We start from the raw sequence: 26,827 nt of genomic DNA, 5'->3' as shown, positions 1-26,827 counted from the left end.
CCCCAGCGAGGAGCCAGCCGGGCGACCAGCCAGTCCGCCAGCCAGCCCGCGGCCGCTGCAGCCGCCGCCGCAGCAGCAGCACGAGAGCAGACGCGCCGCGGCGCGGGGCTCGGGCCGGGGCGCGCGGTGCCCTCGCTCCTTGCCGCGCCCGCCGCCGCGCAGGTAGGAGCGTGGCTGCGGCTGGGCTCCCACGCCTCCTGAGGATGGGGCTGATCGGGACCCGACCCGACCGCTGCGGGGATGGGGTGTGCGCCCGAGAGCGGGTGGCGGAACGGCTGGGCGAACTTGTACCGCTGTCCGCGCCCTGGGGGCGCAGGGGCTCCGGGGCCCCGGGCGCAGGGGAGTGTTCCTGGCGGCCCCCAAGCCCGGACAGAGGTCTCTTCGGGGTCTGTGGCGAGGGGCGGGGAGGAGGAGGCTGAGACGCGAGGGAGGAGGCAGCGCTTGGAGAGGCAGTCAGACCGTCCCGCCGACCACCGAAGGGGGCATCCGAGACCCTCGGAAAAACGAAGCCCAGGGAGGAGCTTGGGAGGCAAGGAGAAGGTGAAGGGCTTTGTGTGCAGCTGCGGACGGGGACCGACTGCGCTCCCCTCGCCTTGTCTCTCCGCGCCCCCAGCCCCACTCGGGGCTTTGGGGGGTTGGGGGTGGGAGACTCCGAGGGGGGCCAGCGGGTCATCTTGGGTCCTTGTGAAATGTGTTCTCCCTTTTTCTCTCCGCTCCATTCTATCCTGACTCAGAGCAGCGGCTTGGGCAGCCATCAGCCTGGGCAAATGGCACAATAAGGATGAGTGGGTAGATGGGCAGCAGCTCGTCGTCCTAGGGGTGGTCGCCGTTTAGCTCTGATAGGCTTCCCAACGCCGAATGTCCATGTCTGCCGGTGGGGCAAAGCCGATACCTTCACCCAGGGAGAGCACCGAAGCTGAGGACTGTGAGTGAAGGCACGGGGTGAAGTGCGCGTTGGGAGGAGAGGGCGAGTAAGAGGTTGAGGGCGGGAGCCAGCGGCAACAGGGGCGCGCTGTGTGCCTTATGGCCACGCTTCGAGAATTGGATGACCACTTCCTCTGGGACTTTCCACGATTTTCCTTTTTCCTAACCGCCTCCACCCCCATCCCAAATAATGAATCACCCACCCATTGCTACGTGAGCATTAGACTGGATTCAATCTAGTGATGTTTTATCCTTGCTCTGATAGCTGGCCTATTTGTCTTTTACCTGTTAGGTGACATGAATACTCTGTGTCCCCTATGGCGTTATCCTCCTCCCATGGGACTAAGGGTGTGGTAAAGGCGGTTGGATAATGGCTAGCAAGTTAATATAGTCTTTGAGGAGCTGTGATGGATGAGTGGGCAACTTTGAACACAGTCCAAGTGTCACTCCTGTGTAACTGAACTCCCCCGCCTAAGAAGCCTCTGTTTCTCCTTTCTCCCCTCCCCTGTTTATTTTACTGCTGTACTCAAGTGTTTGCCTTCTTCTCTTAACAAGCCAACATAGGGATATTATTTAAAGTGGAATACATTTTAAGAGCCAAATGAACCTTGAAAAATGCCATTTGGGTGGTGAGGCAGGAGTACCCAAGGCTCATGATGATGTGGTAGGCACAGAGCCCTGCATCCTATATAGGGGGATGCAGAACCTTTTCCACTGGCTTCTCTAGAAGAGATGAAGCATCTTGTGTGAGATAAGAACAGAGTGGGGAAAAACCCAGTTGTTGAGGCTGAGGGCATGAGAGTGGCGAAATGAAGAGAAAAGGCTCTGTGAATTCGGAAGATGATTTCTAGTTGGAACATATTGGCTGTGTGTGTGTGTGTGTGTGTGTGTGTGTGTGTGGTGGAGGTGGAGGTGGAGGTTGTCGTTGGGGGAAATTTGATGTTAGAAGTTTAGCTGGGCCCCGAAGAGAATATGATGGCACCATAGTGAACAAAGGTCATAAATGGGAAGTCTGGCTACCTTTTACTTTACAGAAAGGAAAACATAGATGGCCTTCAAAAACGACTGGGATTAAGGGAGTGAATGGAAAGAAATCAGACTGAGAAGAACCGGTGATGTAGCTGAATTGGCCTGGGACGGGTGACCTCGGCTGAAGGTTGGATGATTAAGGCTGATGGCTTTGCGTCGCATTTCCTCTCCCTCCCCCCACCCCCAGCCCTTTGGATTTCCTCAGAATCTACATATTTGCCCAATTTCTAATGTCTAGTAAAGGCAAGGAGAAAGGGTAAAAGCTGGTGAAAGGTGATAAATTAGGACAAGAAAGACCTTGCCTGCTCATGTAGAGTGAAAAAAAAAAAAAAGCTGCAATGTCATTAAGAGGTCTGGAGTGTGAACCTATGTTAATGCCATTTGGGCTTTTCCTTTGATCTAAGTTCTTACTTCTTTTTTCTTTTCCTTCATTTTTTTCCCCTCTCCTAACAGGTTTCTTAGTACATACTACGTAGTGTTAATGTAATCAGGAAGGTAACTTCTAAGTTTAGCATTCGAAACCCTTAACAATTCAGTGTTTACTTAACCTCTATTCTCCGCTGGACCTGGGCCACCTCATATTACCTACCCGTTCTTGCAGCAAATAGCTCCCCAGACATTCTTCCACCTGTGTGTCTCCATAAAGTTGAACTCCATGGCTGCACTGCCCTGATGATTTTCTCCAAATCCTAGCCCAGCTGATGCACAAGTTTTGTAGAAGTCTTCCTAGACCTCTCAGTTAGGATTAATCTCATCTCCATGGTACTTTGCATCCTTTGGACGACACCCATCTCTGGTCTTCCTTGTGATAGTTAGATGATTTCTTTCTCCCCTTCAAAATGTAAATGCCTTGAGGGCAATGGCTCTCTCTACCCTGTCCTTTGTACCTGTCTGTGCACAAAGGATGTTATTTGAAAAACATGAGTAAATGAAGGAATGAGTAAAAGAATTAAAAGAATGCATATATCTTAATTGATGTCTTTCTTTTTCTGTAAAAAAGAGGATGAAGCCTTTCCCGTAGACCTGTAAGAATTCATCGCAATTGTGGCTCTAAAGCATCTTAGAGTTTTTCCTTTTGCTCCTGCATTAGGAGACCCTAAATGGATCTATCACAGTGTCTAGTACAAAGACACTCATTAAAAGTTTGTTGAAAAGGTTCTTTGCCAGCCTAAATTTTCAAACTCTATAGGCAGGGTATGGAATGGATTAATCCCAAGGGGATAACCGATGACTTTTGTCACGTTCCTGTACTGAAGGAGGTAATGGTTTCTTCTCAGTTGTGAAGGTTCAATGCGCTTTCTAGAAAGTAGCACTACAAGGGTCATCTGCTACTTGCAACTAAGCCACTGACTCCCATTATGTCGATTTGACTTTATAGCCCAAGCAGTCTACTAGGATTAAAAATGTGGCATATAGAAGTACAAGACAGATCACACTTTCATCAAACATTCCTTAAAGACATTGCAGTTTTGTAGTTGCTCATTTATCTCTAACTGGAAAGTTTTTTATGCTTCTTTTTTACATGATGACAAGAGTTACTATTATTGAACATCTATGTATCAGCTGTTGAACTAGGGAATTTCTATGCATTGCCTTAATCTGATGATTTATATATTATTATCCCTATTCTAAAAAGGAGGAAACTGGTGCTCAGAGAGGAGTTAAGAATCTTGCTTGGAGTCCCAGATTCTGGAGATAGACTGGAATTTAGGTCTGTCGACTCTCGAGCCTGTTCGGAACGGTGTGTCTTTGTTCTCCCTGGGAGAAAACTGCTGGATCTATTCCTTCTTCCTCTGAAGTCCTTCACTTTCCAAGTTTCCTTCCAGGAATATTGTTGGGCTTCTAAATGCATCCTAATGGATCTCATGTGAGAGGCCCTGGTTTTTCATAAATTCATTATTTCTGTGCCCTCATAATCCCATGGCCATCATTTGGAAAGACCAGGTTTAGAATCCATAATAAGACCTTTGGGCACAGAACTGTTTACCTGGAATTCTTTTCCCTTTTCTCCCAGCCTGTCTGAATTCTTTCTGTTCTCCCCCCAGGCCAAGTCTCACCCCTTCCTTAGACTTTCTTGACCACTCCAGGCCACATTTAGCCTCTCCTCTAACCTTTTGCATTGTCTGAAATACCTGAGGCTCAATGTCTTCTTGATGACTGTAAACTTGAATGAGCCTCCACCGTGTGCTGGAATATTTGCATATTCTCTACACATGGCAGGGACTTTATGTCCAGAACACAACCTGGCATATGGTGGGCTTTCAGGCACTGTGAGTTGATGATGAATTGGTAATGACTCAAAATGCAAAAATGTAGGCATGAAACATTACTTGCATGTTGCCAGTTTGTAGGAGAGGGATCAGAGGATCATTTTCTTAGTTAATTTTCATCCTTTTCGCATGACTGCCCAAAAATGTAAGCACCCTCTGGAAATATGTGAGAGCAGATCTGTGTATTGCTGAGTTGTAGGAACTTGATCAGTGCTAAATGATGGTGTTTTATTGATGTTGGGTAGCATGGGTGGGGCTATTGCTTCAGTACCTTCCCCATTGCTGTCATGCACACCTTCTACCACATCTCCTAGGAAAGACTTCTTTGCTGCACATCAGAGAAAACTGGAGGGGTTTCCCTGCTTCTGCAGATATGAAAAAAAAAAAAAAAGGCTGGGATGAGGAAGGAAGATAGTTCCTTCTGTTTTTACCTCTGAGAAGGGTAGCATGATTTGTATGGGGTATGGAATTGGGTTTTATTGCATCATATATTAATGCGGATGCTAAAAAGATCAGCAGCCTCTCCTTTTTGGGTGAAGAGGCTTTTACTTGTCACAAGATTGAACCCATTTCCTGAGGCTAAGCCCTCTCTTTCCCTGACCTCAAGGCCCCACAGTGCTTTGGAAGCCTCGGTATAAACATAGTGTGCAGGGGTTGTTATAAGCACATTAGTCATTTTAAATGATAGGACAGTTCTTGGGGGTCCCTGCACTTGTTCAGCAAGTCATGCATGGTGCATCCAGAGGCTAGCAATGGTGTTCCAGCCAGTGTGAGGAGGGCCACCTGCAACTCTCTAGTTTCCCCTTCCTGCAGAGGGTCAAGTCTGGGTCATCTGCACACAGCTCTAATTTGCTCAAATGTGTGTAGTTAAGGGGGAAAGGGCCTACATTCATTCAGAGAGGCATTTTACATATATTTTCTTCTGAGAACTTTGTCAAGATCTTACCCAAACTTACAAAACAGGAACCATTCTTTCTGGGTTTTATTAACAAGAAACGTATCGCTTTGGTCTCAGTGTCCTGCATATTCAGGAGGTTAGCGCATCTTTGATGCTTGATCATGCTTAGATGGGGCACTCTGGGAAGAACACCTTTCCAGTTATTGACCTGGAAAGTCAACAGTTTTTCCCCACACCTGGGAACCTTGGTGAATTTCAATGGATCACTTTTAAAAAAAGTAGTCCCTATAGCAGGTATTGACAGTGATTTCTGGTAACAGTAGGTGGTTTTGAAAGCCATGGGTTTTAAAAATTATGTCATTAGAATGTAATCTCCACAAGGCAGAACTCAGCATAATGGGTAGCACATGGTAAGTGTTCAAAAAAATTTGTTGAGTGAATGAATACGTTATATTTTAAAACATTTCACCTTGATTCTTTCCTAATATGATGGCACTGCCAATTTTTTATAATGAGTTGTGACAAAGGGTGTATGCTTATACGTGATATAAGCTGGGGAAAGGATCTTTTATATGCACATATATAATTTTTTTAAAAATAGACTTTATGTTTTAGAGCAGTTTTAGGCTCCCAGCAGTATTGAGCAGAAAGTATAGAGAGTTCCCATATGCTCCCTGCCCGCAGCCCACCCCATGCATAGCCTCCCCACTTCAACATCCCACACCAGAGCGGTATGTTTGTTAAAATCGACAAACCTCTACTGACACATCATTGTTACCCCAAGTCCATAGTTTACTTTAGCATTTACTGTTGGTGTTGTACATTCTTTAAATTTGGACGAATGTATAATGACATGTGTCCACCACTGTAGCATCATACAGAATAGTTTCACTGCCCTAAAAATCCTCTGTGCCCCACCTAGTCATCCATCCCTCCCTTCTAACCCCTGGCAGCCACTGGTCTTGTTTGTCTCCATAGTTTCACCTTTTCTTTGATGTCATATAGTTGGAATCATACAATATGTAGCCTTTTCAGATTGGCTTCTTTGACTTAGTAATATGCATTCAAGGTTCCTCTGTGTCTTTGCATGACTTGACAGCTCATTTCTTTTCAGCTCTGAATAATATTGTTTGTATGTACCACCATTTATCCACTTACCTACTGAAGGACATCTCGGTTGCCTCTCAGTTTTGGCAGTTATGAATAAAGCTCCTGTAAACTTCCATGTGCACGTTTTTATGTGGAGACCTAAGCGTTCAACTCATTTGCGTAAATAGCCAGGCATACAATTGCTGGATTTTATGGCATGAGTATGCTTAGTTTTGTAAGAAACTGCTAAACTGTCTTTCAAAGTGATTGTACCATTTTGCATTCTTATCAGCAGTGAACGAGAGTTCCTGTTCTTCTACGTCCTCACCAGCATTTGGTGTTTTCAGTGTTTTGGATGTTTTGCTATTCTAATATGTGTGTAGTGGTAGCTCATTGTTTTAATTGGCAGCTCCCTAATGACATGTGATGTCGAGCATCTTTTCATATTCTTGTGTGTCATCTCTATATCTTTGGTGAGGTGCAGGTTTAGATCTTTTGCCCATTTTAAAATCAGGTTGTTCATTTTCTTGTTGTTGAGTTTTAAGAGTTCTTTGTATATTTTGGATAACATTCCTTTATCAGATACCTATTTTGAAAATATTTTCTCCCAGCCTGTGGCTTATCTTCTCATTCTCTCGATATATTTTTATATATATGAACTTGTCATATCTTTTTTCTTTTTGGAAAGTGTGAGTGTACCAGATCTATTTTAATATAAAACCGGTTTACCCCAGAAATGAGGAACCAAAGTGTGAAATAAACTTGAAGAAATGCTCCCCTACTTTTTAAAAAATAAGGTAAACGTCAGTTAAATTTAACCAGACTGTGGCCACAGCCTGAACTAGCTTGGGGGCAGTTACTATAGGAACTCTTTATTTCTGTTTCCCGGCTCCCTCATAGGTACTTGTGTTTGTTGATTGAATTAGTGGCTTGGTAAATAATTCTGGTCACCTACTTCCTGTGTGGCATGTACCCTTTTAAAAAACTTCTTTAAGAGCCTACGTTTTCTCATAGCTTAATTATGGACCCTTAGGAAAAGGGCTGATGATTATAAATGAGAAGAGAAATCAAGACATACGTGCCCTTCCTGTCAGAGCAAGAAAACAAAACAGAACACAAAGCCCTTGAAAACTGCTAGAGAATAAACTTTGGTCTGAGTAGACACTCTAATGATAAACACAAATTTCTTCTGTATTCGATTGTGCTCCCTGCTGCCCTCTCCTCCCAAGCAACTTCTTATTTAGTCTCCTAACTACTCTGTAAAGGTTGGATGTTGGTCTTTTTTCATCCACACTCGACTTCTGCTGGTCTAGTCCTGTCTTTCCTCCAGGGGTGGGAGAGAAGTGGTTGTCCTGTCCAGCCAGGAGAGCCCAGGAACATTTCCCACCATGAATGCAAACACGGCTCCGGGCCACCTCTGTTCTTTGCTGAGTTGAGTGGTAAAGGCTTGGAGAGGAGGCAGGGCACACACAGGACTACTTGATGCCAGCAAGGGGTGCTGGCATTTGGCCGTGGGGCGCAGGATTCTTTTTCGAGAACCTTCTAACTGTTGAAGCTAATCACCACTTTCTATCACGTCTACCTATTTAGCAGGATAACTAGGCATGCTTGGCTTCTGGTGCTGACAGGTTATTGGATCCAGTTAGGAGAGCTAGGTTGTTTCCAGGGCTCTGCCTTCCGGGTGTGATCTTAGCCAGATCACTAGATTGCCTGATTTTGTTAGTTCTTCATTTTGAGGCTGAAGGAGAGAAATAATTATCCTTGACTTTATCCATTTAAAGGACTCTGACAATTAGTTTGGGATCAGCAGATATAAACTAGTATATATAGGAGGGATAAATAGCAAGGTCCTACTGTATAGCACAGGGGACTATATTCAATATCCTGTAATAAACCATAATGGAAAAGACTGTGAAAAAGAATGTATATATACATGTATAACTGAGTCACTGTTCTGTACAGCAGAGATGAACACATCTATACATCAATAAAATAAATTTAAAAAAATAAAGAAGTATTTGAGGGCTCATTTTGTGGGGAATCATGAACGTGCATAAATCAGTATGTTCCCACCAGGACTTATAATTGGGAGGTGGTAGGGAGGGAGAGAGAGTAAACAATAAGGTACAAATTATTATAACTATGATTATATTTTAAAAACTGACATTAGGCAGAATGAGATAAGGAAAAGTACCTTAAGGAATCGTACAAAGTGAAATAATAATAATTCTTTCTGAGCACTTAACACTAATCCAATAAAATATAGTTGTTTTCCGTGTTTTATAGATGAAAAAGCCCAGGCTCAAAGAGGTTGAGTAACATACAGAGCTAGAGACTGGATTCACACGCGTGGTCTGGCTCCAGAATCTGAGCTTTTAACCACTAAGAGTATTGCTTCCCTCCAGGAAAGGAGAGACTGCATCAAACCGTTTTTTGAGAACGAACAGCATGGCAAGAGAAGAGAAACATAGGGTGCCTTCTGGAAGGCTTACAGCATCCCTTTTTGTCTGAGGTTAGCTGGCAGAAGTCAGGGAGAGGTTAGAGAGCTTTGGGCTACATTGTTGAGGGCTTAGAGTTTGTGCTTCTGCGGACTCACTGGCAGAGTCACTTAGAGGTTTCGGACACACTGGCAGAGTCACAGGTTTCTGAGCAGGAGGAGAAATGGAGTGGCAACTATGTTTTAAGATAGATCCAGCAATGGGCTTCCCTGGTGGCGCAGTGGTTGAGAGTCTGCCTGCCAATGCAGGGGACACGGGTTCGAGCCCTGGTCTGGGAAGATCCCACATGCCGCGGAGCGACTGGGCCCGTGAGCCACAATTACTGAGCCTGCGCGTCTGGAGCCTGCGCTCCGCAACAGGAGAGGCCGCGATAGTGAGAGGCCCGCGCATCGCGATGAAGAGTGGCCCCCGCTCGCCGCAATTGGGGAAGGCCCTCGCACAGAAAGAAGACCCAACACAGCCATAAATAAATAAACAAATAAATACTTAAAAAAAAAAAAAAAAGATGGATCCAGCAATGATATGTAGGTCCCTGTAACTGGTAAGAGTGTTTACTGCAGTGATAATGGAAAATAGAGGAGAGAAATAAAAGGAAGGACTTGGCAGCTGATTTGATTGAAAGGGGAGAGGGGAGGGGTCAAAGTTGACTCCAGGGTTTTCAACCTGATGAGTAAGAACGGAGAGGCATTAACAGAAATGGGCACTGTCAGGAGGAGTTGATTTGTAATGAAGATTTGGGAGGAAAACTAATGCTTTTCAACATGACTAGGGTCAGATGCTTTACAAATGGAAATTCACTTAGTGTTTTCAACAACCTTTCAAGGTAACTTGTTTTTCCCATTGTATAGATGAGGGACTAAGTCTCAAATTGGTGAATAACTGTACTAGGAGCATACAGTGTATCAGTGACAAACTTCTGTTCAAAACCAGGTCTGTTGATGCCTTAACATGTGCTTTTCCCCATTTGGGGCTGCCTCCTGTCCTGTGTCCCATGTGACATACAGGGCAGCACTTCAGGATAGAAGGGGCATTAAAGCGCCTCAGTGGCGTTGCTTGGTGCATCATTAGAAATGTGGACCTGGAGTACAGGTCAGGGGTTCGATGTGGGGTGGGGAGTTTCACCTTCGTGGGGTCTGTAGACAGAGCAGGTATTTATTGAAAACTAGGGGAAGGGGCAAAACGATTAAGGGGAGTGGGAGAAGAAAATGTAAACAAAAAGCTGCAAGGTTGACCTGTTTTAGTAGATAAGAAGAGGGGCAGGGCAGTAAGGTAAGTAGAGAGAGACTAGGACAGTGCAATATCTTGGATGCTAAGGGAGGAGAGAATTTCAAGGACAGCATCTGAACAGGATTTCTGTAGTCATTTGTGGAGTCTCGATTATATATTCCCAGCACTTTACAGTGTTGATGGTGAGATCAAAGAAGAGACTGACCACTGGATTGGAAGATGGAAAGTTATAGCTGATATTGATGTGAGCCAGACTAAATGTTAGCAATGACTGTGATCTACTGAGATGGCTCACACCCGGGAAGCCAATGGTTCACCAGGAAACTGATGTCTGTGGCGATGAGGTTAGAATTTATCAGGGCTCATTGACACCAGCCCTCCTTTTCCCAATAGCCTGTAAGATGTGTTGGCCGAAAAATGGCACTGCAGAAGGAGATGTAATATTGCTTGATAATTGGCTTTAGGCATTTAAAAAGTCTCTGCAGAAGAAAAAGTCTCTCCTTTCAATGAGAGAGTTTCATAGTTTGAATTTTTAAAAACGTCTTTAAAAATGATAGTCAGTACTGGACTTCCCTGGTGGTGCAGTGGTTAAGAATCCGCCTGCCATTGCAGGGGACACGGGTTCGAGCCCTGGTCCGGGAAGATCCCACATGCCGCGGAGCAACTAAGTCCGTGCGCCACAACTACTGAGCCTGCTCTCTAGAGCCCGTGAGCCACAACTACTGAGCCGGCGAGCCACAACTACTGAAGTCCGTGCGCCTAGAGCCCGTGCTCCGCAACAAGGGAAGCCACCGCAATGAGAAGCCCGCGCACCGCAATGAAGAGTAGCCCCCGCTCACCGCAACTACAGAAAGCCCGTGCACAAGAACGAAGACCCAACGCAGCCAAAAATAAATAAATAAATAAATATTTTTTTAAAAAAATGACAGTCAGTACTAATTGTTCAGGTTGATATGCCATAGGCTTTCTTTTCTCTCCAACTGTCTCTTTTATGATGACTTCTTTTTTTTTTTTTTGGTGATGACTTCTTTTTCAAATGCTGTACCAAGGACGTGGAATTATTAAATGTTTACCATAACACTCCATTAAGTCAATGCTAATTCAAAACGACTGCTTTTTTCTGGCCAATGAGGTGTCTGTTTTGTCTAAGAAATACGGTAGATAATTCAAAACCTGTTAATTCAGAGGTCATTTCTGAGGTTCACATGAAGGTAAGTTTGAAGAATATCTTTTATGTTTTTCAGTGGAAAAATACTTAAAATCAAAATAGGGGGGAAAAGCAAGAGTCCAGAAGAGAACAGGAAAAATAGGAAGAAAGAAGTCAGCATCAATGAAATGCTATCAGCAAAGCCAGAGCACTAAACCCATGAATACGACAGAGCTCATTGGGAGAGTCTGGTGCAGGGGAGATTGTACTTAAAAGGAATCAGGTAACCTGAATGGTAGTCCCAATTCTGCCACCAATTCACTACCTTTGTGAGTTCAAACAAGGCACTTATCTTCTCTGGTCCTCATTTTCCTTATCTGTAAAATGAGGGATCCTTTAAAGAAATTTTCAACAAAAAAATTGTGAGATTCTCCCATCATCTGTGGATGGAATCTCTTCATTTAGCTTGTGGTTGGCTTGCTCCTGTCACCTGGCCCACTTCTGCACCACCTCCCACACAGAGAATGCAAAGCTATTCAAACAAGCAAAAAGATATGATAGAAAAGAGGGTGAATCTGAGAAACTGTATTTGTCGTCATGGGCCATGTTGGGTGAGTATGGGTTGGGTGATACCCTTCCTTAATTGTCCTTTGGTGTGACCCAGGCTCCTTGTACTGGGGAGTTTGTTTTACTCCCAGAATCCCCTTCTTCATCTGGGTATTTCCATGTTATTCTGTATTTGCAGGCAGGATGACTTTGCTAACACTCTGAAGATTTGTTACGAATGAGTTGGTGACTTTGGCCAGATTTTAATTCATTTTCTTTTCAGAAACTAACAAAGTGTTTCGTGTCCTGGGTAGGTTATGGCTTGATTAATGTGCTTTGACTCATTGCCCAAATAAGCAACTGATGGGAACCATAAAACCGGGGTCAAACTTGTATAAATTAGCTCCATCCTAGAGAGGCAGTGTGTTAGAGGCTTGAAGAGCAGTTTACCATCCTCTCAGTGCACCTGCCATATAACAAGGAAGTGAAAAGCTGACAAACTACTGATGGCTGGGAGCCCAAGTCTCCAGCCTGAATCTTTCAGCCAAGCCCCATAGGCTATGTTGGGCTGTGTAGAAAGGGGATTGGAACAAAAATTGAGATGCCAGTGTCTCCTGTCTGTCCTCAACTGGTGCATTCATGGGTAATTCACTTAACCTTTCTGGGTCTCTGTTGCCTGACTCATCTGTAACATAGGGTACTAGACTAAATCAGCAAACTGGATCAGGCAGGTTGCGTTTGCCAGGTGCCTCCTTCTGCCCCATACCCTTTGAAACTTACTGATGTTTTTGTCTGTGCTACTGCCTGATTTGAGGTTTACTGTCACTATCTTCTTCACCGGCCCACCAAAAGTTCTTGTGGCATACAGTGGTGAAATTGCTCTTATCCCTCTTCCCCAAAACTGCTCTGGATGATTTCGGAAATGATAGGAATGTATCATGAATCCTCTGTAGTACTGGTTTATAGCAGGGCTTTTGTTTTGTTTTTGTGCCATGGATCCTTTCAGAGTCCAAGGGAAAGCTGTGGGCCTTCTTATCAGAAGAGAGGTTCTGCAGACACATTCACATAAGTTATCGGGGAGTTCATGGACTCTGAAGGCCCTCAGGCTAAGAACCCAGGCCTAAGGAAAATACCATTATTCTGTTTACAAGCTTCTATAGGACTGCTGCTCTCTCCAGGAAATGCCAGGAACTAGAGGTAAAAGGATGTAAGGAACCCAAACAGTCTGAGCCTGACGACTGACTTAGGAACTATGGTGTTCAAGGTGTGAGTGGGTCCTGGCCACTCCAACCTCCTTCTTGAGACAGTCGCCTCACTGCCTGGATGAAAGCTGTGTCCTGTCACTGCTTCCGTGCACCATAGACTTACCATGTCTCCTTGGCTAAAACGGAAACTATCTGCAAGCTTTTGGTTTCCAATATAAAGTGGGAGCATGATATCTTCTAGCTGTTCTCTTTGTAATGCGGTAGGAGTACATTTGGATGGCATCCTTAGTGTTTCACTGAGAAGGACACTAATTTAAAAGTTCTCAGTTTGGGCTAATAAAGTCATTCTGTTCCTGCCAGGGTTCATCTCATGGAGATCACTTTTTTCATAAATCACCAGTGTATTAGCTTCCTTTTCATCTACACACATTTTTTTATCCCCTTAGAAGATCATCCTGGAGATGACGAATTATCAATGTGCTTAATCTGTTGGACCCTTGCCTCATTTTGTCAGCTTGACTTTCCTGGGGATAAAGCATTCCTCTCGCAGAGATGTCATGACCGGTGCCCCCAGCCAGGTTTATTTCCTCTCCCTCTTTTTTTTTTTTTTTTTTTTGGCTACACCACATGACTTGTGGGATTTTAGTTCCCCGACCAGGCATCGAACCCAGGCCCTTGGCAGTGAGATCAGGGAGTCAGAAGCACTAGAGACTGCCAGGGAATTCCCTCCTCTCCCTGTTGCTGAACAAATGGTGGAAATAAACAAGCACTGGCTGTGGAAGCATCCTTCTTTGAGTTCTTGGGAAATATGCAGGTAGATGAAAGTGGAAACAGTTTTCTGATTCTATTTTGTATATTACAGCTGTTCCTCTATCTCATGAAAAGAAAAAAAGAGACTCAAAAGCATGAAACTTAGATTTCTTTCATCTCTTTTCCCCACTGCCTCTCCCCTCAATACCCGAGAGCTCTGTTCAATATTAGGCATTGTAATCACTCCTGACTTGGCATACTTTGTAAAAAGCAGACTAATCGTTTCGTGGAAGTCACTGACATTTTATTATGGTCTGCTCAGAATGTAAATGAATATAATCAACCTTAAATTTCAGAAAAAAAGAAGATTTGTTATGTTTTCTATTTTTAAACTTTATTAGTAAGTTTTGTAGCAAATAGAAAAGTAAAATCACATATACCGCCACCCAGCTTCAACAGTGATCAATGTATGGCCATCTTGTTTCATCTGCATCCCTGCTACTCCCCTCTGTCCTGGAATTACAGACATATCATTTCAAATGAAGCAAATTCCAGACATAGCATTTCACCTGTAAATATTTTCCTGTGTATTTCTTAAAAACACAAGAGTAATTCCTCAATATCAAATATCTAATCCTCATTCACAAGTCCACAATTGTCTAATAATTTGTTGTTGTAGTTTATTTCAATTGGGATTCAAATAAGGTCTATCACTGAGGTTGGTTGATACATCTCAAGTGTTTTGACTTGTACGTTTCTCTCCTTTTTTTTTGCCATTTTTGTTATCATTTTTAAAAAATTAATTAATTTTTGGCTGCATTGGATCTTCGTTGCTGCACACGGACTTCCTCTAGTTGCAGTGAGCAGGGGCTACTCTTTGTGGCAGTGAGCGGGCTTCTCACTGTGGTGGCTTCTCTTGTTGCAGAGCACGGGCTCTAGGCGTGCGGGCTTCAGTAGTTGTGGCACACGGGCTCACTAGTTGTGGCTCGCGGGCTCTAGAGCGCAGGCTCAGTAGTTGTGGTGCATGGGCTTAGTTGCTCCGTGGCATGTGGAATCTTGCCGGACCAGGGCTCAAACCCGTGTCCCCTGCATTGGCAGGCAGATTCTTAACCACTGTGCCGCCATGGAAGTCCGATTTTTGTTATCATTTTTGAAGAAACTGGGTTGTGTCACATATTTTCCTATGATCTTGGTTTTACTGATACTGATATTTTTAAGGAAATAAGAGTAACAAGTATATAATTTTAAAAAATGTGTACTTAAGAGTATGTAAATGTTTTACTTTATGCTGAAAACAGTCTAGCTATGGAGTTTAAAATTTAATCAGGCAGGAACAATGAAGCATCAGGTGATGTCTCCATTTTTATTCTCTCTTTATCTTTGTTGGAAGACACCTTGGAGGATTATATGCAGAGGTGTCACTTACCCACTGCTGAAATGAGCTGGGCTGGAACATGCCAGCCATTCTTTATCAACGATGCCAAACAGCTATTTTAGGCAGAGAATTGGAAGAGCCATTTTTCCTGTTGAATTTGCAGTGGGAAATTGGGGTGATTGAATGTATGCCTCAAACCCTTTGGTCCCAACATTCCTCTCTCCCTATTCACTGCGATGAACATTGTCTTGAGGGCTGTTCATTCCAGTGGAAATATGATCACAGAATCATCTGGGTTGGAAAAGACTTCCTGAGGTCACCTGACCCCATCTGGTAAACTTAATGAGGGGTTCCAACATCAACTCTCCCAGAACAAAGCTGTTTGTTAACAACTCCCATATCCCCCATGGACCCCCTTTGCATTCTAAGTCTGTTTTCTCTTTTGTCCTTCAGTGAAATAGATTATTAAATTGCTCTTTCTGCTGTGGGGTGTGTATGCCTGTACACACACATGTCTGTAGATCTTTAATTAAGATTAATTTTGATTCTTCCCCGCTGTCTTTTACAGCACATATACCCTGAGACCCCATTCCGCTCTCTGTATATAGTAATGGTTTTTATGAAAAATAAGATGTTTTCATGAGTAAATTTCGACATAGGTTGGGATTATTGCAGACTGTGTTTTTTAGCTACAGTGTGTGTGTGATGGTTAATTTTATGCACAACTTGGCTGGGACGGTAGGTACACAGATATTTGGTCAAACATTATTCTGGGTGTTTCTGTGACAGAGTGTTTGGATGACATTAACATTTAAATTGGTAAACTTTGAGGAAAGCAGGTTGACCTCCATAATGTGGGTGGCTCTCATCCAGTCAGGTGAAGCCCTGAATAGAACAAAAAGACTGATTCCCCTGAGCAAGGAGGAGTTCTCCAGCAAACAGCCTGCACACTGGAACTGCAGCACCAGTTCTCCTGGGTCTCCAGTCTGCTGGCCCACCTTGTGGATTTTTGAGCTTGCCAGCCTCCATAACCACATGAGCCAATTCTTCATAATAACTCTCTTTCTGTATACACTTCCTATTGCTTCTCTTTCTCCGGAGAACCCTGACAAATAGCGTGGGGAAAAAAAGACAAGTATATACCCCAATTTATTTGGCTGTCTGTTTTTGAAGTGATGTTTTATATTAAAGAGATGGAAAGATCACTGGAGAAGCCATCAGAAAATTGAGATTCTGGCCATAACTTTTCTAGCAAACTGCCTTTCAGTCTCTGATCTGGTCACTTTCCCTCTCTGAGCCTCAATTTCTTGTCTGTGGAAGGAGTTTCAGCAAACGGATTCCCAAGTATATGATTCCACAAAATACAAACATGGAACATTTGAGCCAACTACCGAGGAGTTATCTGAAGACAATTTTTCTGAGGACTGCCCAGGCGCTAGATAAAAAAAGACGCTGAGGCTGTACACGGGTAGTGCCGGTAGGCGATACCAAGCAGAGCAGAGAAAAAAATCTTGAACAGAAGTATTCCCTGTGCATCAGGTAGAATATTCTATTTTAGTTAAATGTAAAATCTGGGACAAGTAAATGCCTGCATGAAAACCTTTAGCTTCTGTGCCTTCTCATCTGAGGGCAGATGGTCTAACTTTGAAGGAGCTTAGAATCTGTCTCTGCATTGCAGTAATTCTTACTTTGTGCAGGAGTTGTGGGGTGGTGGCAGAGGCTTGGCAGCTGTGACAAGCTGAGGCCCTCCAGCCAAACTGAGGGGTCCTGGCCCAACCATTAGACAGGAAATGCCTGACGCCAAGGACATATGTGCTATTCTTGACCATAAAGATTGGAAAGAATCTCAGACTAGCTCTGGCCAGTGGGGTTGTAAATGGATTTCTCTGTTGGCTTGGTTTTGAGCCTGTCTCTTTTTTCAAATTGGGCTTCCCTCTCCAGGTGAAAAAGCAGTAACCACAAGGAGGAAACCATATTATTTTAGCTTCTCCTGTCTGGAGAGTGGTCAATACTTAGCTGCAGTAATCTTTTAGCTCTGTCTGAAATTACCGTGCACCTCATGCAGCAGTCTGCCACTTGGGAGGTTGGCATTTGGGGTTGGACAGTCTGGGTGTGTGACTGGGAAGTCAGCTGGCCCTTGGGATGCAGACACATTCACCCCGTTCACTGGAGGCATCCCCTGCCAGTATGGTGAGGTGGAGTTCTTAGCCCTTTTCATTCTTTCTGACCACAGGCTCACCCATGAGGAGGCAGGACTCCGATGGCTGTATCCCCTGAGAGGCTGGTTGACTGTTTACCCAGTTGGTGCCTGAAGACTGACAAATGATTAACCCCCCGGAATCCGCGGTTAGACCCCAGTTATGGTCATGAGTTCAGCCTTTAGAGCCGCAGACTTAAATTGTTTTTCCAGCATTCCACGCTGCCGGGCGCCCCTGCCGGACTCTGCCATGGAAACCCTCCCTGGGGAGACAGTGGTGCGCAGGGGGCGTGGGAAGTGAAGGGAGGAAGCACTGAGGGCTTTGGGGGAGGCGGGATCTGAGCCGCGCCGAGGTAGGGAAGGGACCCGCCAGAGCAGAGGGGACCGGAAAGGAGCTGCAGCCTGGAGGAGGCCGAGTGGGAGCCGCTCCTGGCCGGCCGCCTGGCCGCTTCCTTCCCCTGACATGACAGCCCCGCCGGCCTGGCTCCCGGCCACCTGGCAGTGGCTGTGGCACATGACTGCCTGTCCTTCCTGGGAGGGGGTGGGGAGAGGTCTGCTCTCCGGCGGTGGCCATCCCGCCTGCCCAGGGGCCGCAGGTGGGCCCGCTCCTCTCCGGGGGGTACGCCCTGGCCAGCTGTCCCCTTCCCGGGGAGTGGGAATGCCATGGCAAGGAGTCAAGAGACGCTGGAGAGAGACCTGACAATACCTAGGAGCTGTGTCACCTGGAGCTCAACTGTCTGAGTCTGTTCTCTTCACGTGGAAAACCAGGGTGGATGACCCTCGGTGCTCACCCGACGGAATGACTGGAGTCAAATGAGAGGGATCCGCTCCAGTGCAGGGTCAGCTGCATTGGGCATCCCAGCGGGAGACGACTGGCAGCAGGGGGCTGTGAGCGCCGCACTCCACCGCTCCCATTCCCGCCAGCAGGGGGCGTGACACGGGGGGGGGGGTCCTGCGCACGATGCCCCAGAGAAGGACGGCCAGTGGCTCATCTACCAGGAAGGTGGGGGAGAGGTGTGTGCTTGTGGGCTTCAACGCCTTGGCAGGAAGCGACGTTGAATCCTTAAAGTGGTGGCGCTTTTGCTGTTGGAAAGGAATGGGTTTTGCGTTTCTATCGGTCCAGAGGGCGCTGTTGGGAGAAGGTGCCAAGAAGCTCAGGCAGGTTAAGTTCTGATTCTGGCTCCACGGCTGGCTCCACCTCCCCTTCCCCCACCTCATTCCCTCCCTCCCCGCTCCTTCCTTCCAACATACTTTATCACATTTATTTCCACTCTGTAGCAATATCTTCAGACTGATCGGGTTCGTCTTTCGCAGGGGGTTGAGCTTGTCTAGAAGGCGCTTGAGCCTAGTGACTTTATATAGAGTTAGAAACATTACTCTTTTCTGAGTTGGGGGGGGGTAGGGGGAAAGGAACATGAAAATATTGCAGGTTCTAAAAACTAGAATTTGAGTAGTCTCGGCAAAGTTGACTGATCCTACCCTGACGTGGTCTGCGCCCTAGAGAAGGGTTTGGCGGTGGTGGTCTTGGGTGTTTGGGAAGTTAACAGCTTGCTGTGGGAGTCAGGTAAACGAGCTGGAGTTGAACATGTCTAACGAAACTGACAGTGGTGCCTCCCTGGATTCATGCTCCTGCTTGTGGCATGACCAAGAGAAGAGGACTCGGGCACATTCATACCCAACCTCCTCATTGAACAGAAGCCCAGAGGGGCAAGTACTTACTGTAAGTCACATAGCACAGTGTCTTTGGTGGCCAAAACCAGGGCTCTCCTCATTACTGCTAGTTCAGTGATTAGAACCAGATGCAGAATGGATCTTCTTTGCCTGACTACTCCCACTCTTACCTCTGTTTGGTTTTCCCCCCCTTTAAACTTGTACCCCTTCTTACTGGGGGGGAGAAGAGCTCCATTATAGATGGTTTAAGTCAGGATTTGTCGGACCACGCATACTTCAGACGAATACTTCCTGTATGCAGGATGGTTTATCAGCATCTCCAAACCAACATGGAACTGAACCTTTTTCCCTCTCCCCAGCTCCCCTAAGCAGCCAACCCCTCCCTGGTTCTTGTCTCCACGTGGTGGGCTATTCATTAATAGAGCCTTTAGTGGCCAAGCCAGAGGAGGTTTTTTGTTCGTACTTGCCAAACACCATTCTCGGTGACTATAGCTGTGAAAAGGTGACCCCCAATTTGAGAAGTGTGGGTGTGGGTGTGTGTTCTTTAATCAAGTCATTGCCATAAGTTTCATATTATAACTACCATTTATTGTGTCTCTACAGTGTGCCAGCTGCTTTTACATTAACCTTATATGGTAGGTGGCAGCATGCTTGTTTTTATGGATGTAGAATCTGAGGTTCAGCAAGGTGGAGTCACTTGCACAAGGTGAAGTCGCTGACAAAGAACAGGATTTGAACCCAGGTCAGTTTAGCCTCAAAGCAATCACAGTGTCCTGCCATGTACTCATTAGCCAACCCTGGCCTTGCCTTGGAAAACATGTTGCTAGTTCTTATTTTGAGAATGAATGGAACAAAATGTGCCTAGATAGCTAGTGACTGACAGTTCAGTTATACTGGTGTGTAGATAACATTTCTGAAAATTAAGTCTTCTAGATTGAGCTAAGCACAACTCCTGTCCTTGTCTTCCTTTTTGCTGCTTTTGAATAATTGTAGGTCTTCCTATAATGTATTTTATCACGTTGAAAACAAAGTTGGCATCTTTTGCTGATAATAATACATCTTTATTGTAGAAAATACTGACGTTCACAAAAAGGAAAAGTTATCCCAAACAACACACCAGCTTCTGGTTAAGAATGTGGGTACTGGAGCTGGACTGCAGGGGCTTTGTCCCTGCTGTGCCACTTATGATTTGTATGACCTTGAGCTAATCGCTTAACTTAAGTGCCTAGTTCCTCGTCTCTGAAGTTGAAAATCATACCCTGCTTCACTGGGTTGTTGTTAAGATTAAATGATGCAAAGCCCCTAGAAGTGACCAAGAGATATTTAACATTGTGATAAATAATCTTCTGGTTTTCCTCTCTGAACCTGTGTAGACATGTGTAACTATATGCTAGTGTGCATATACTAATAAACAAATGAGATTATTTTTAAACCAGCTAGTTTTCATCTAATAATATATTGTGACTACCTTTCCATACCTCTGAATAGCCTTCTCCGTTACTTGATAGCTGCCTAGAATCCTATGATGTGATGGTGTGAATGGAGCTGAATCCATATTGTGGGGCATGCACATTTCCAGTTTTGCACTAACATAATGGATTTTAAAACAGATTTGAGTAGATGTTGTACCATGAATGTATCTCTCTAGGCAACAGGAGCTTCCTACTCTTTCCAGAACATACCTAATCCTCCCTCCCCTGGTGTGAATAAGGATCTGGACATGCTCCCTTTGGGAGCTCAGAGCCTCCTTAATCCTGAGTGGGACAGCATTGTGAACTTCATAAGACAGCCCTAAATGGGGAACTCACTCAGATTCTGCCTCTCCCTGCTCTCCCCACTTAAATCTAAAAAAAAAAAAAAAAAGTTTATTTATTTAATATCTCTGGTATGAACTATCTCTTGGTTCCCAAGAAATCACAAATCAGAAAGTCTGCTTGTTCCATTTTTGCTGTGTCTGGGGTGATCTCTAAAAAGGCACTCTGTCCTTCGTAAAAGGGTTTGGGGTAAAACCTTAAGCTTTCCTGCTTCCCAGGGTAGACCGTTAAATCCTACCCTTTATGGTGGAGGGCTGCAGTTACTTCTGTACCATTCTGGGTACCATACCCTGCCATTTTAGTTTTATGAATTTCTGGTGACACACTTATTTGATTTCCTTTAGTTTATTGATAAAATTCTTCTTGCTCGTCTTAGATTGGCAGAAACCATTGACTAGGTCCCCTTTAAGTCCCTCTCCCACCTCTCACACTGCTTTCAGCCACTAGCAAACCAACAGGTCACATGTATGAAAACCTTCTACCGCCCATCTTTGGGGTGTATTATATCTATGCTGACTCAAGGGCTGTACTTGTCTATAGAGTCTGAGCTCCAGGAGGCAAGAGGGTGATAGGTAGAAGTGACTTGGGGTCAATAGTCCCTTGCGGGATAGACCTCTTAAAAGGTTTATGGCTTTAAAGGGATTTTCTCCTACAGCCTAATCCTGAGTGTTTGGGACCTGGCATTTTAAACAGTTATACATTCTAAAGGGACCAGCTGTGTTCCAGGACACTGCTGACTGACCATCCTCAGTCCAGCCATTTTCCTGTGATGTTTAAGAAGCAGGCTTGATGTTTCTCTCTAATCTAGGGAGCATATCATCAGCTCTGAGAAAGGATATAATGTGCTATTTAGGGCCGCGAGTCTGCCAGAATTACGGAGGGGCTGGTGTGTCTTTGAGGTGGGCTGGAATGGCATCAGGACTTAGAAAGAGGAATACTGTGTGAATTCCACATTTGGACTACTCAGAGTATCGAGTCCATGCCACAGTATTTTCCAAAGTGCTTTTTAATGTTTCCTTCTGACACCCTCCGTGTGTGAAAGGTTATCTAGCATTATCCTCCTTGCACTGATGAGGACACTGAAACAATGAGAGGTTAACTGACTTGCCTTGGACTGCAGAGTAAGGCTGACTCCACCGGATAGGCTGCTGCCGGTAACTCCTGCTTTCCACGCCGAAAAGTCACAGAGCCAGGGCTGCCTCTGGTAAGCCCTGTCAACAGAGGCAGGTAGGAAAAGCCACATGCTCAGCCATATTCTTGGGACTGCCAAGGCAGAGAGAGAGCTGTACACTTCAACGTCAGTCCAAGATCCTTGACCTGTAAACTGTTTTGCTGCCTTGAGCTGAGCTGTAAGAGTGATAGATGGCAGATGTCAATTATTTTTGGCTCAACTGCCCAGTCTTGGCAGGGCGCCCTATACTTTTGAAACGTAAACCTGCCATCTACACAAGGTTTAGGAATCTGATGTCATCGTCTCCCTACAACTCACACGTTGGCCTGTTCTGTGGAGGGGTTACCAGTTGTGCCAGGGGACGTTCCTGTTAAGGGCTCTCTACAATTAAAGTATATAATAAGGCAAAATATTTCATCAGGCTATAGAGATGGCTTCTAATACAGAGGGTCCCTGCATCTCTTCCACCACCCCCAACAGACCTACTAAAGCTTGAACTACTTGGCTCACTGTTCACAGGAAAGCAGCATATCCTCACTGTGGAGCCAGGATGCTGCTGTTGGTGACACAGTCTTAGATAAGAAGTTAATATACCGATGCTTTTGTTAGTCTTGTGTCTTCAATGTACTTTTCCTCTGGTTCCTTAGAGGCCCCCTCATAAGTAGCTAAAATCCTCACAAAATTGCTGTGGGTTTGAGGAGGGCAAGCTGCACCCCCGCCCCCCAGCTTTACTGAGGTATAATTGACCTCAGTAAATAAAATACTGTATACAAATAAAAATTGTATCTATTTAGAGGAGGGCAAGCTTTAACTAGAGTAAGGAACTCATGGAACTTTGAAGCAGCACAATTGGTTTAATTCCCACTTTACTGCTTACAAGTTAGCCTTAGGCTAGTGGGGTCTTCTTTTTGAGGTTTAAGTTTTCTCATCTGTAAAGTGGGAATACCACTGTTACCCCACTGTTAAGGCTATAGAGCCATGTTAATAGAATAATCCACTTCATATATGGAAGCAGATGGAATTGTAGTCCAGTGAGAGTTGACATGTGGCCTCATGAGTTGCCGCTGTCCCTCTGCTACCCAGACCAGCCTTCTTTTCACTCAGTTCTATTTAGCTTAAAGCGTGAGATGGAGCAGAGATCTGCCATCTGGGGCTTGGAACTCTGTACATTTTATTGGACTGTGCCATTGATTTTCATGGAAATCAAAGCCAGACCTGGTAGGGGGATGAGGCCAGACTCACGTGACCTTTATCTGTGTGTTTTGTCTGGAGCAGGGATCCCTGGTCACCTCCCTTGTCCTGTTCTTCCTGGATGGAACGAGAAGATAAACGGGGCGTGTGTGAAGCCCAGGACTCAGAAGACAAGGGGATGGGCTCTGATTTTGAGAACTCTGAAGACAGGGAAGGGGACCCAGAAGACAGAGGAATGGGCTCTAACCCACATGACGCAGACAAGAGAGAATGCCACCTGGAGCAGGAGATGGGCTCCAACCCACAGGATGAAGCTCTAAGAGGGGACTCAGAGGAGAGGGAACTAGTGTCTAACATCTGCACAGGTGAGGAGAAAACGGCAATTTCGGTGGAAGTTGCCCCATTCACATTTATTTCTAGCTCCTCCAGAGTGATAACCAGGGGCAGCATTCTTAGGAGGCAGCTCTCTAGAGGACACCATGAAGCAGATTCTGTACGATCTTAAGCCTGAGGAACATCCTTTTCATCAGTGTGGTCTGAGGTGGGCTGTACTGGTAAACATGGGTGAAGAGGGTAACTCACAGGCGTGCACTTGACAGCATACAAAATACTGCCATAAAATCACACGTGTAACAGCACAAGAGGGAACACAGGTAACATTGGGACCTACGTCCTGGGGTTGCTGGAGAGTTAGATGAGTTGCTTAGCACAGATCCAGATGTTTACAGTTAACAGTCATCATCCCCACTTGCAGATAAATAAACACAGTGGTAAGGGACCTGCCCAGGTCCATGTGGCTAATACCCAAAGTGCCCAAGGCCTCTCCTAAATCCCTTGCTATTCCTGATCTGGAAAGAGTAAACGCTGGGCCTCCATCTGCTTCCTTGGTTCCCATCTTTGGGCTTTTGTTGCTTTATCCTGCTCTGTGCATGCCTTGGGGACAGAAATGAGCTGAAATACCTTATGATCAGGGCCGTGAGGTTACATTCCTTCCCCAGGACGCCTCCCAGACCCGCTGCTGCCCTCCGTTGCAGTGCACAGAGCACGTGGTCTTTCATATCCCAGTAACTTTCCTGGGTGTCCTCTGCTTGGGGATAAGCAGCCAGAGGCAGACAGATGTGTGTTCTGGATCAGCCTCTAAGTTGGACTCACCAGCTCTAGGCCCTGCACTCACCTCCCCTTTTTCCCAACTCTCCACCCCACTTACATAGTAAAGCCCTTAGGTTGGGGTGTGTTTGGTTTGTTGTTCCACCTTAAGCGGTTGCAGACTGACCAATCATATTTAAAAACTCAGTTCGGCGCCTAGTTAGGTCGGGTGGTCTTTTCTTGTGGTTGGCTGGAGTGGCCTTGTCTTTTGAGGCTAGGGCCTTGAAAGGCATTGGTGGCTCTTGGAGTGGGCAGATGTCTTCCGAGATCCCAGAGAGTCCCACTTGGCCCAGACTTGACCATTTCAAGCTGACTGTCAGGCCTTCAGGTGGCCCTGGGGAACAGAGCCTCAGGTCCAGTGGGTGGGGCCTGGGCCCGGAGACAGCTGCCTGAAGAACTGGAAAGCCAAGGGGGCAGGTGAGCTCGCTCTCCTTTAGGCCTTCCCCAGGAGTCACCAGGCGGGAAGGAGGCTGGAATTGGGGGTGGAGGAGACAGGGACCTTGGAGAGAGAGGTTGAGAGTCCCCGGGGGAGGGGATTACCCCGTGGCCCACCCTCTTACTGAGACGGGCTTCCTCTGGGTTTACCTCTTGAGCGCCCAGTATAGTCACCCCCACTGCCGCCTTTTCTGTTGCAGGGGGGCTGCTGAGCGAGGAAGAAGGGGTTGCTCTCCGTGAGGAAGAGGATGACCAAGCTGGAGTAGCTGAGATGGCGATGTTCGCAGGGCTGTCGGAGTCCGTCGGCATTTCCCGGAGCCCCCAGGAAGAGGAGGAAGAGGAGCAGCCGCCTCCTGCCGTGCTTCCCTGGAGGCGGCACCTCTCCCTGGGGAGTCGACACCGGGGTGACAAGCCCGCCCACCGCCGATTCCGCCGGCTCCACCACCCCATGGCCATGGACCTCGGGGAGCTCGACAGCCTGATGGCCAGCATCATGGACGCGCCCACCATCTGCCCCGACTGCGGGGAGAGCTTCAGCCCGGGCGCCGCCTTCCTGCAGCACCAGCGCATTCACCGCCTGGCGGAGGCCGCCGCGGCCGCCAGCCTGGAGCCCTTCGGCTTCGCAGGCGAGTGCGGCGGGGTGGTGGGGCTGATGGGCGTGGGCGTGGCCGGGGGCTTCGGGGCGGGGCCCGCGCTGGCCCGGCCCCCGCGCGAGAAGCCCTTCCGCTGCGGGGAGTGCGGCAAGGGCTTCAGCCGCAACACCTACCTGACCAACCACCTGCGGCTGCACACGGGCGAGCGGCCCAACTTGTGCGCCGACTGCGGCAAGAGCTTCAGCTGGCGCGCCGACCTGCTCAAGCACCGGCGCCTGCACACGGGTGAGAAGCCCTACCCGTGCCCCGAGTGCGGCGAGGCCTTCAGCCTCAGCTCGCACCTGCTGAGCCACCGGCGGGCACACGCGGCGGCCAGCGGCGCGGGGCCGGCGGCGCTGCGGCCCTTCGCCTGCGGGGAGTGCGGCAAGGGCTTCGTGCGCCGTTCGCACCTGGCCAACCACCAGCGCATCCACACGGGCGAGAAGCCGCACGGCTGCGGCGAGTGCGGCAAGCGCTTCAGCTGGCGCTCGGACCTGGTGAAGCACCAGCGTGTGCACACGGGCGAGAAGCCCTACATGTGCTCCGAGTGCGGAGAAACTTTCAGCGTCAGCTCTCACCTCTTCACGCACAAGCGCACGCACTCGGGGGAGCGGCCGTACGTGTGCCGCGAGTGCGGCAAGGGCTTCGGGCGCAACTCGCACCTGGTGAACCACCTGCGCGTGCACACGGGCGAGAGGCCCTTCCGCTGCGGCCAGTGTGAGAAGCGCTTCAGCGACTTCTCCACGCTCACGCAGCACCAGCGCACGCACACGGGCGAGAAGCCCTACACGTGCATCGAGTGCGGCAAGAGCTTCATCCAGAGCTCGCACCTGATCCGCCACCGCCGCATCCACACGGGCAACAAGCCGCACAAGTGCGCCGGCTGTGGCAAGGGCTTCCGCTACAAGACGCACCTCGCGCAGCACCAGAAGCTGCACCTGTGCTAGGGCTGCGCCCGACGGAGGCTGCGCACTGGGGGGCGGGGCGGGGGGCTAGATGTCCTGGGGACAGACCCTGTAGAAAGAAATGGGGAAGGGAGGAGGGGCAATCGGAGAATGACTGGGGAGCCTTGAGGTGTTTGGGGGGTCCTGAAGGGGAGGGTTGAGTAAGACTTGTTCTTTCGGGGGTGCTGTATTTTGCCTGCCTCCTCCCTAACGAAGAAATGTTTGGGAGATGTGCTTGAGCGTGGCGACGTCACCACATGCACGCTGCGGAGGATGAAGAGCGTGGAGGAGCGGGCACTTTGAGGACCTTGAGGAAGGGGAGTTAAGGGGGTGGGGGAGGGTACAGGATGACAGGCAATAGAGTAGCTTGGGCAGTGATGGCCCGTGGGAAGCGGGGAGAGCGTGTGGTTGGAGTGAGGGTTACGAGGTAAAGTGAAAGGCGGGTGTGAGTAATTCTGTCCTGGTTTCAGCAGGTATTAAGCCACTGTTTACCCTGTTCCCACACATCAGCTATAGTCCCACGACAAGTAGAGGAACTTTGTCCGTCCTACAGGAGTGGATATTTTGTGTGCTCTTCCCTTCCTTCCTCTGAGCCACAGCTAGCTGCTATTTTGAGGTGTCCAGGGGAAACTGGGCAGAAAAGCTACACACCCTTGTCTCCAGGGTGG

At 47.2% G+C, this 26,827-nt stretch overlaps 1 protein-coding gene across 4 annotated transcripts; it reads left to right on the top strand.

Annotated features, from left to right (window-relative positions):
• The first annotated feature begins 50 nt into the window (after positions 1-50).
• ZNF697 (zinc finger protein 697) lies at positions 51-26,203 on the top strand. Of its 4 annotated transcripts, none has more exons than XM_068538163.1 (4): positions 51-162; positions 19,430-19,568; positions 23,087-23,367; positions 24,784-26,203. In XM_068538163.1, exons 3-4 carry the CDS (start codon positions 23,124-23,126, stop codon positions 26,160-26,162), a joined length of 1,623 nt encoding a protein of 540 aa, XP_068394264.1. In that variant the 5' UTR covers positions 51-162; positions 19,430-19,568; positions 23,087-23,123; the 3' UTR covers positions 26,163-26,203. The 4 variants fall into 4 exon arrangements, with proteins under 4 accessions (XP_068394264.1, XP_068394262.1, XP_068394263.1 ...); XM_068538162.1 differs by lacking the exon at positions 51-162 and adding an exon at positions 17,386-17,432; XM_068538161.1 differs by lacking the exon at positions 19,430-19,568.
• The last annotated feature ends 624 nt before the right edge of the window (positions 26,204-26,827 follow it).

Source organism: Eschrichtius robustus, chromosome 3 (assembly GCF_028021215.1).
Source record: "Eschrichtius robustus isolate mEscRob2 chromosome 3, mEscRob2.pri, whole genome shotgun sequence".
NCBI classification, from domain to species: domain Eukaryota; kingdom Metazoa; phylum Chordata; class Mammalia; order Artiodactyla; family Eschrichtiidae; genus Eschrichtius; species Eschrichtius robustus.
This window is presented reverse-complemented; position numbering and strand designations above follow the sequence as displayed.

Coding starts and splice junctions, on each gene's coding strand:
- ZNF697 (XM_068538161.1), top strand. CDS start 23,124: ATGGAACGAGAAGATAAACGGGGCGTGTGTGAAGCCCAGGACTCAGAA. Junction 23,368..24,783: donor AGTGTCTAACATCTGCACAG/GTGAGGAGAAAA, acceptor TTTCTGTTGCAG/GGGGGCTGCTGAGCGAGGAA.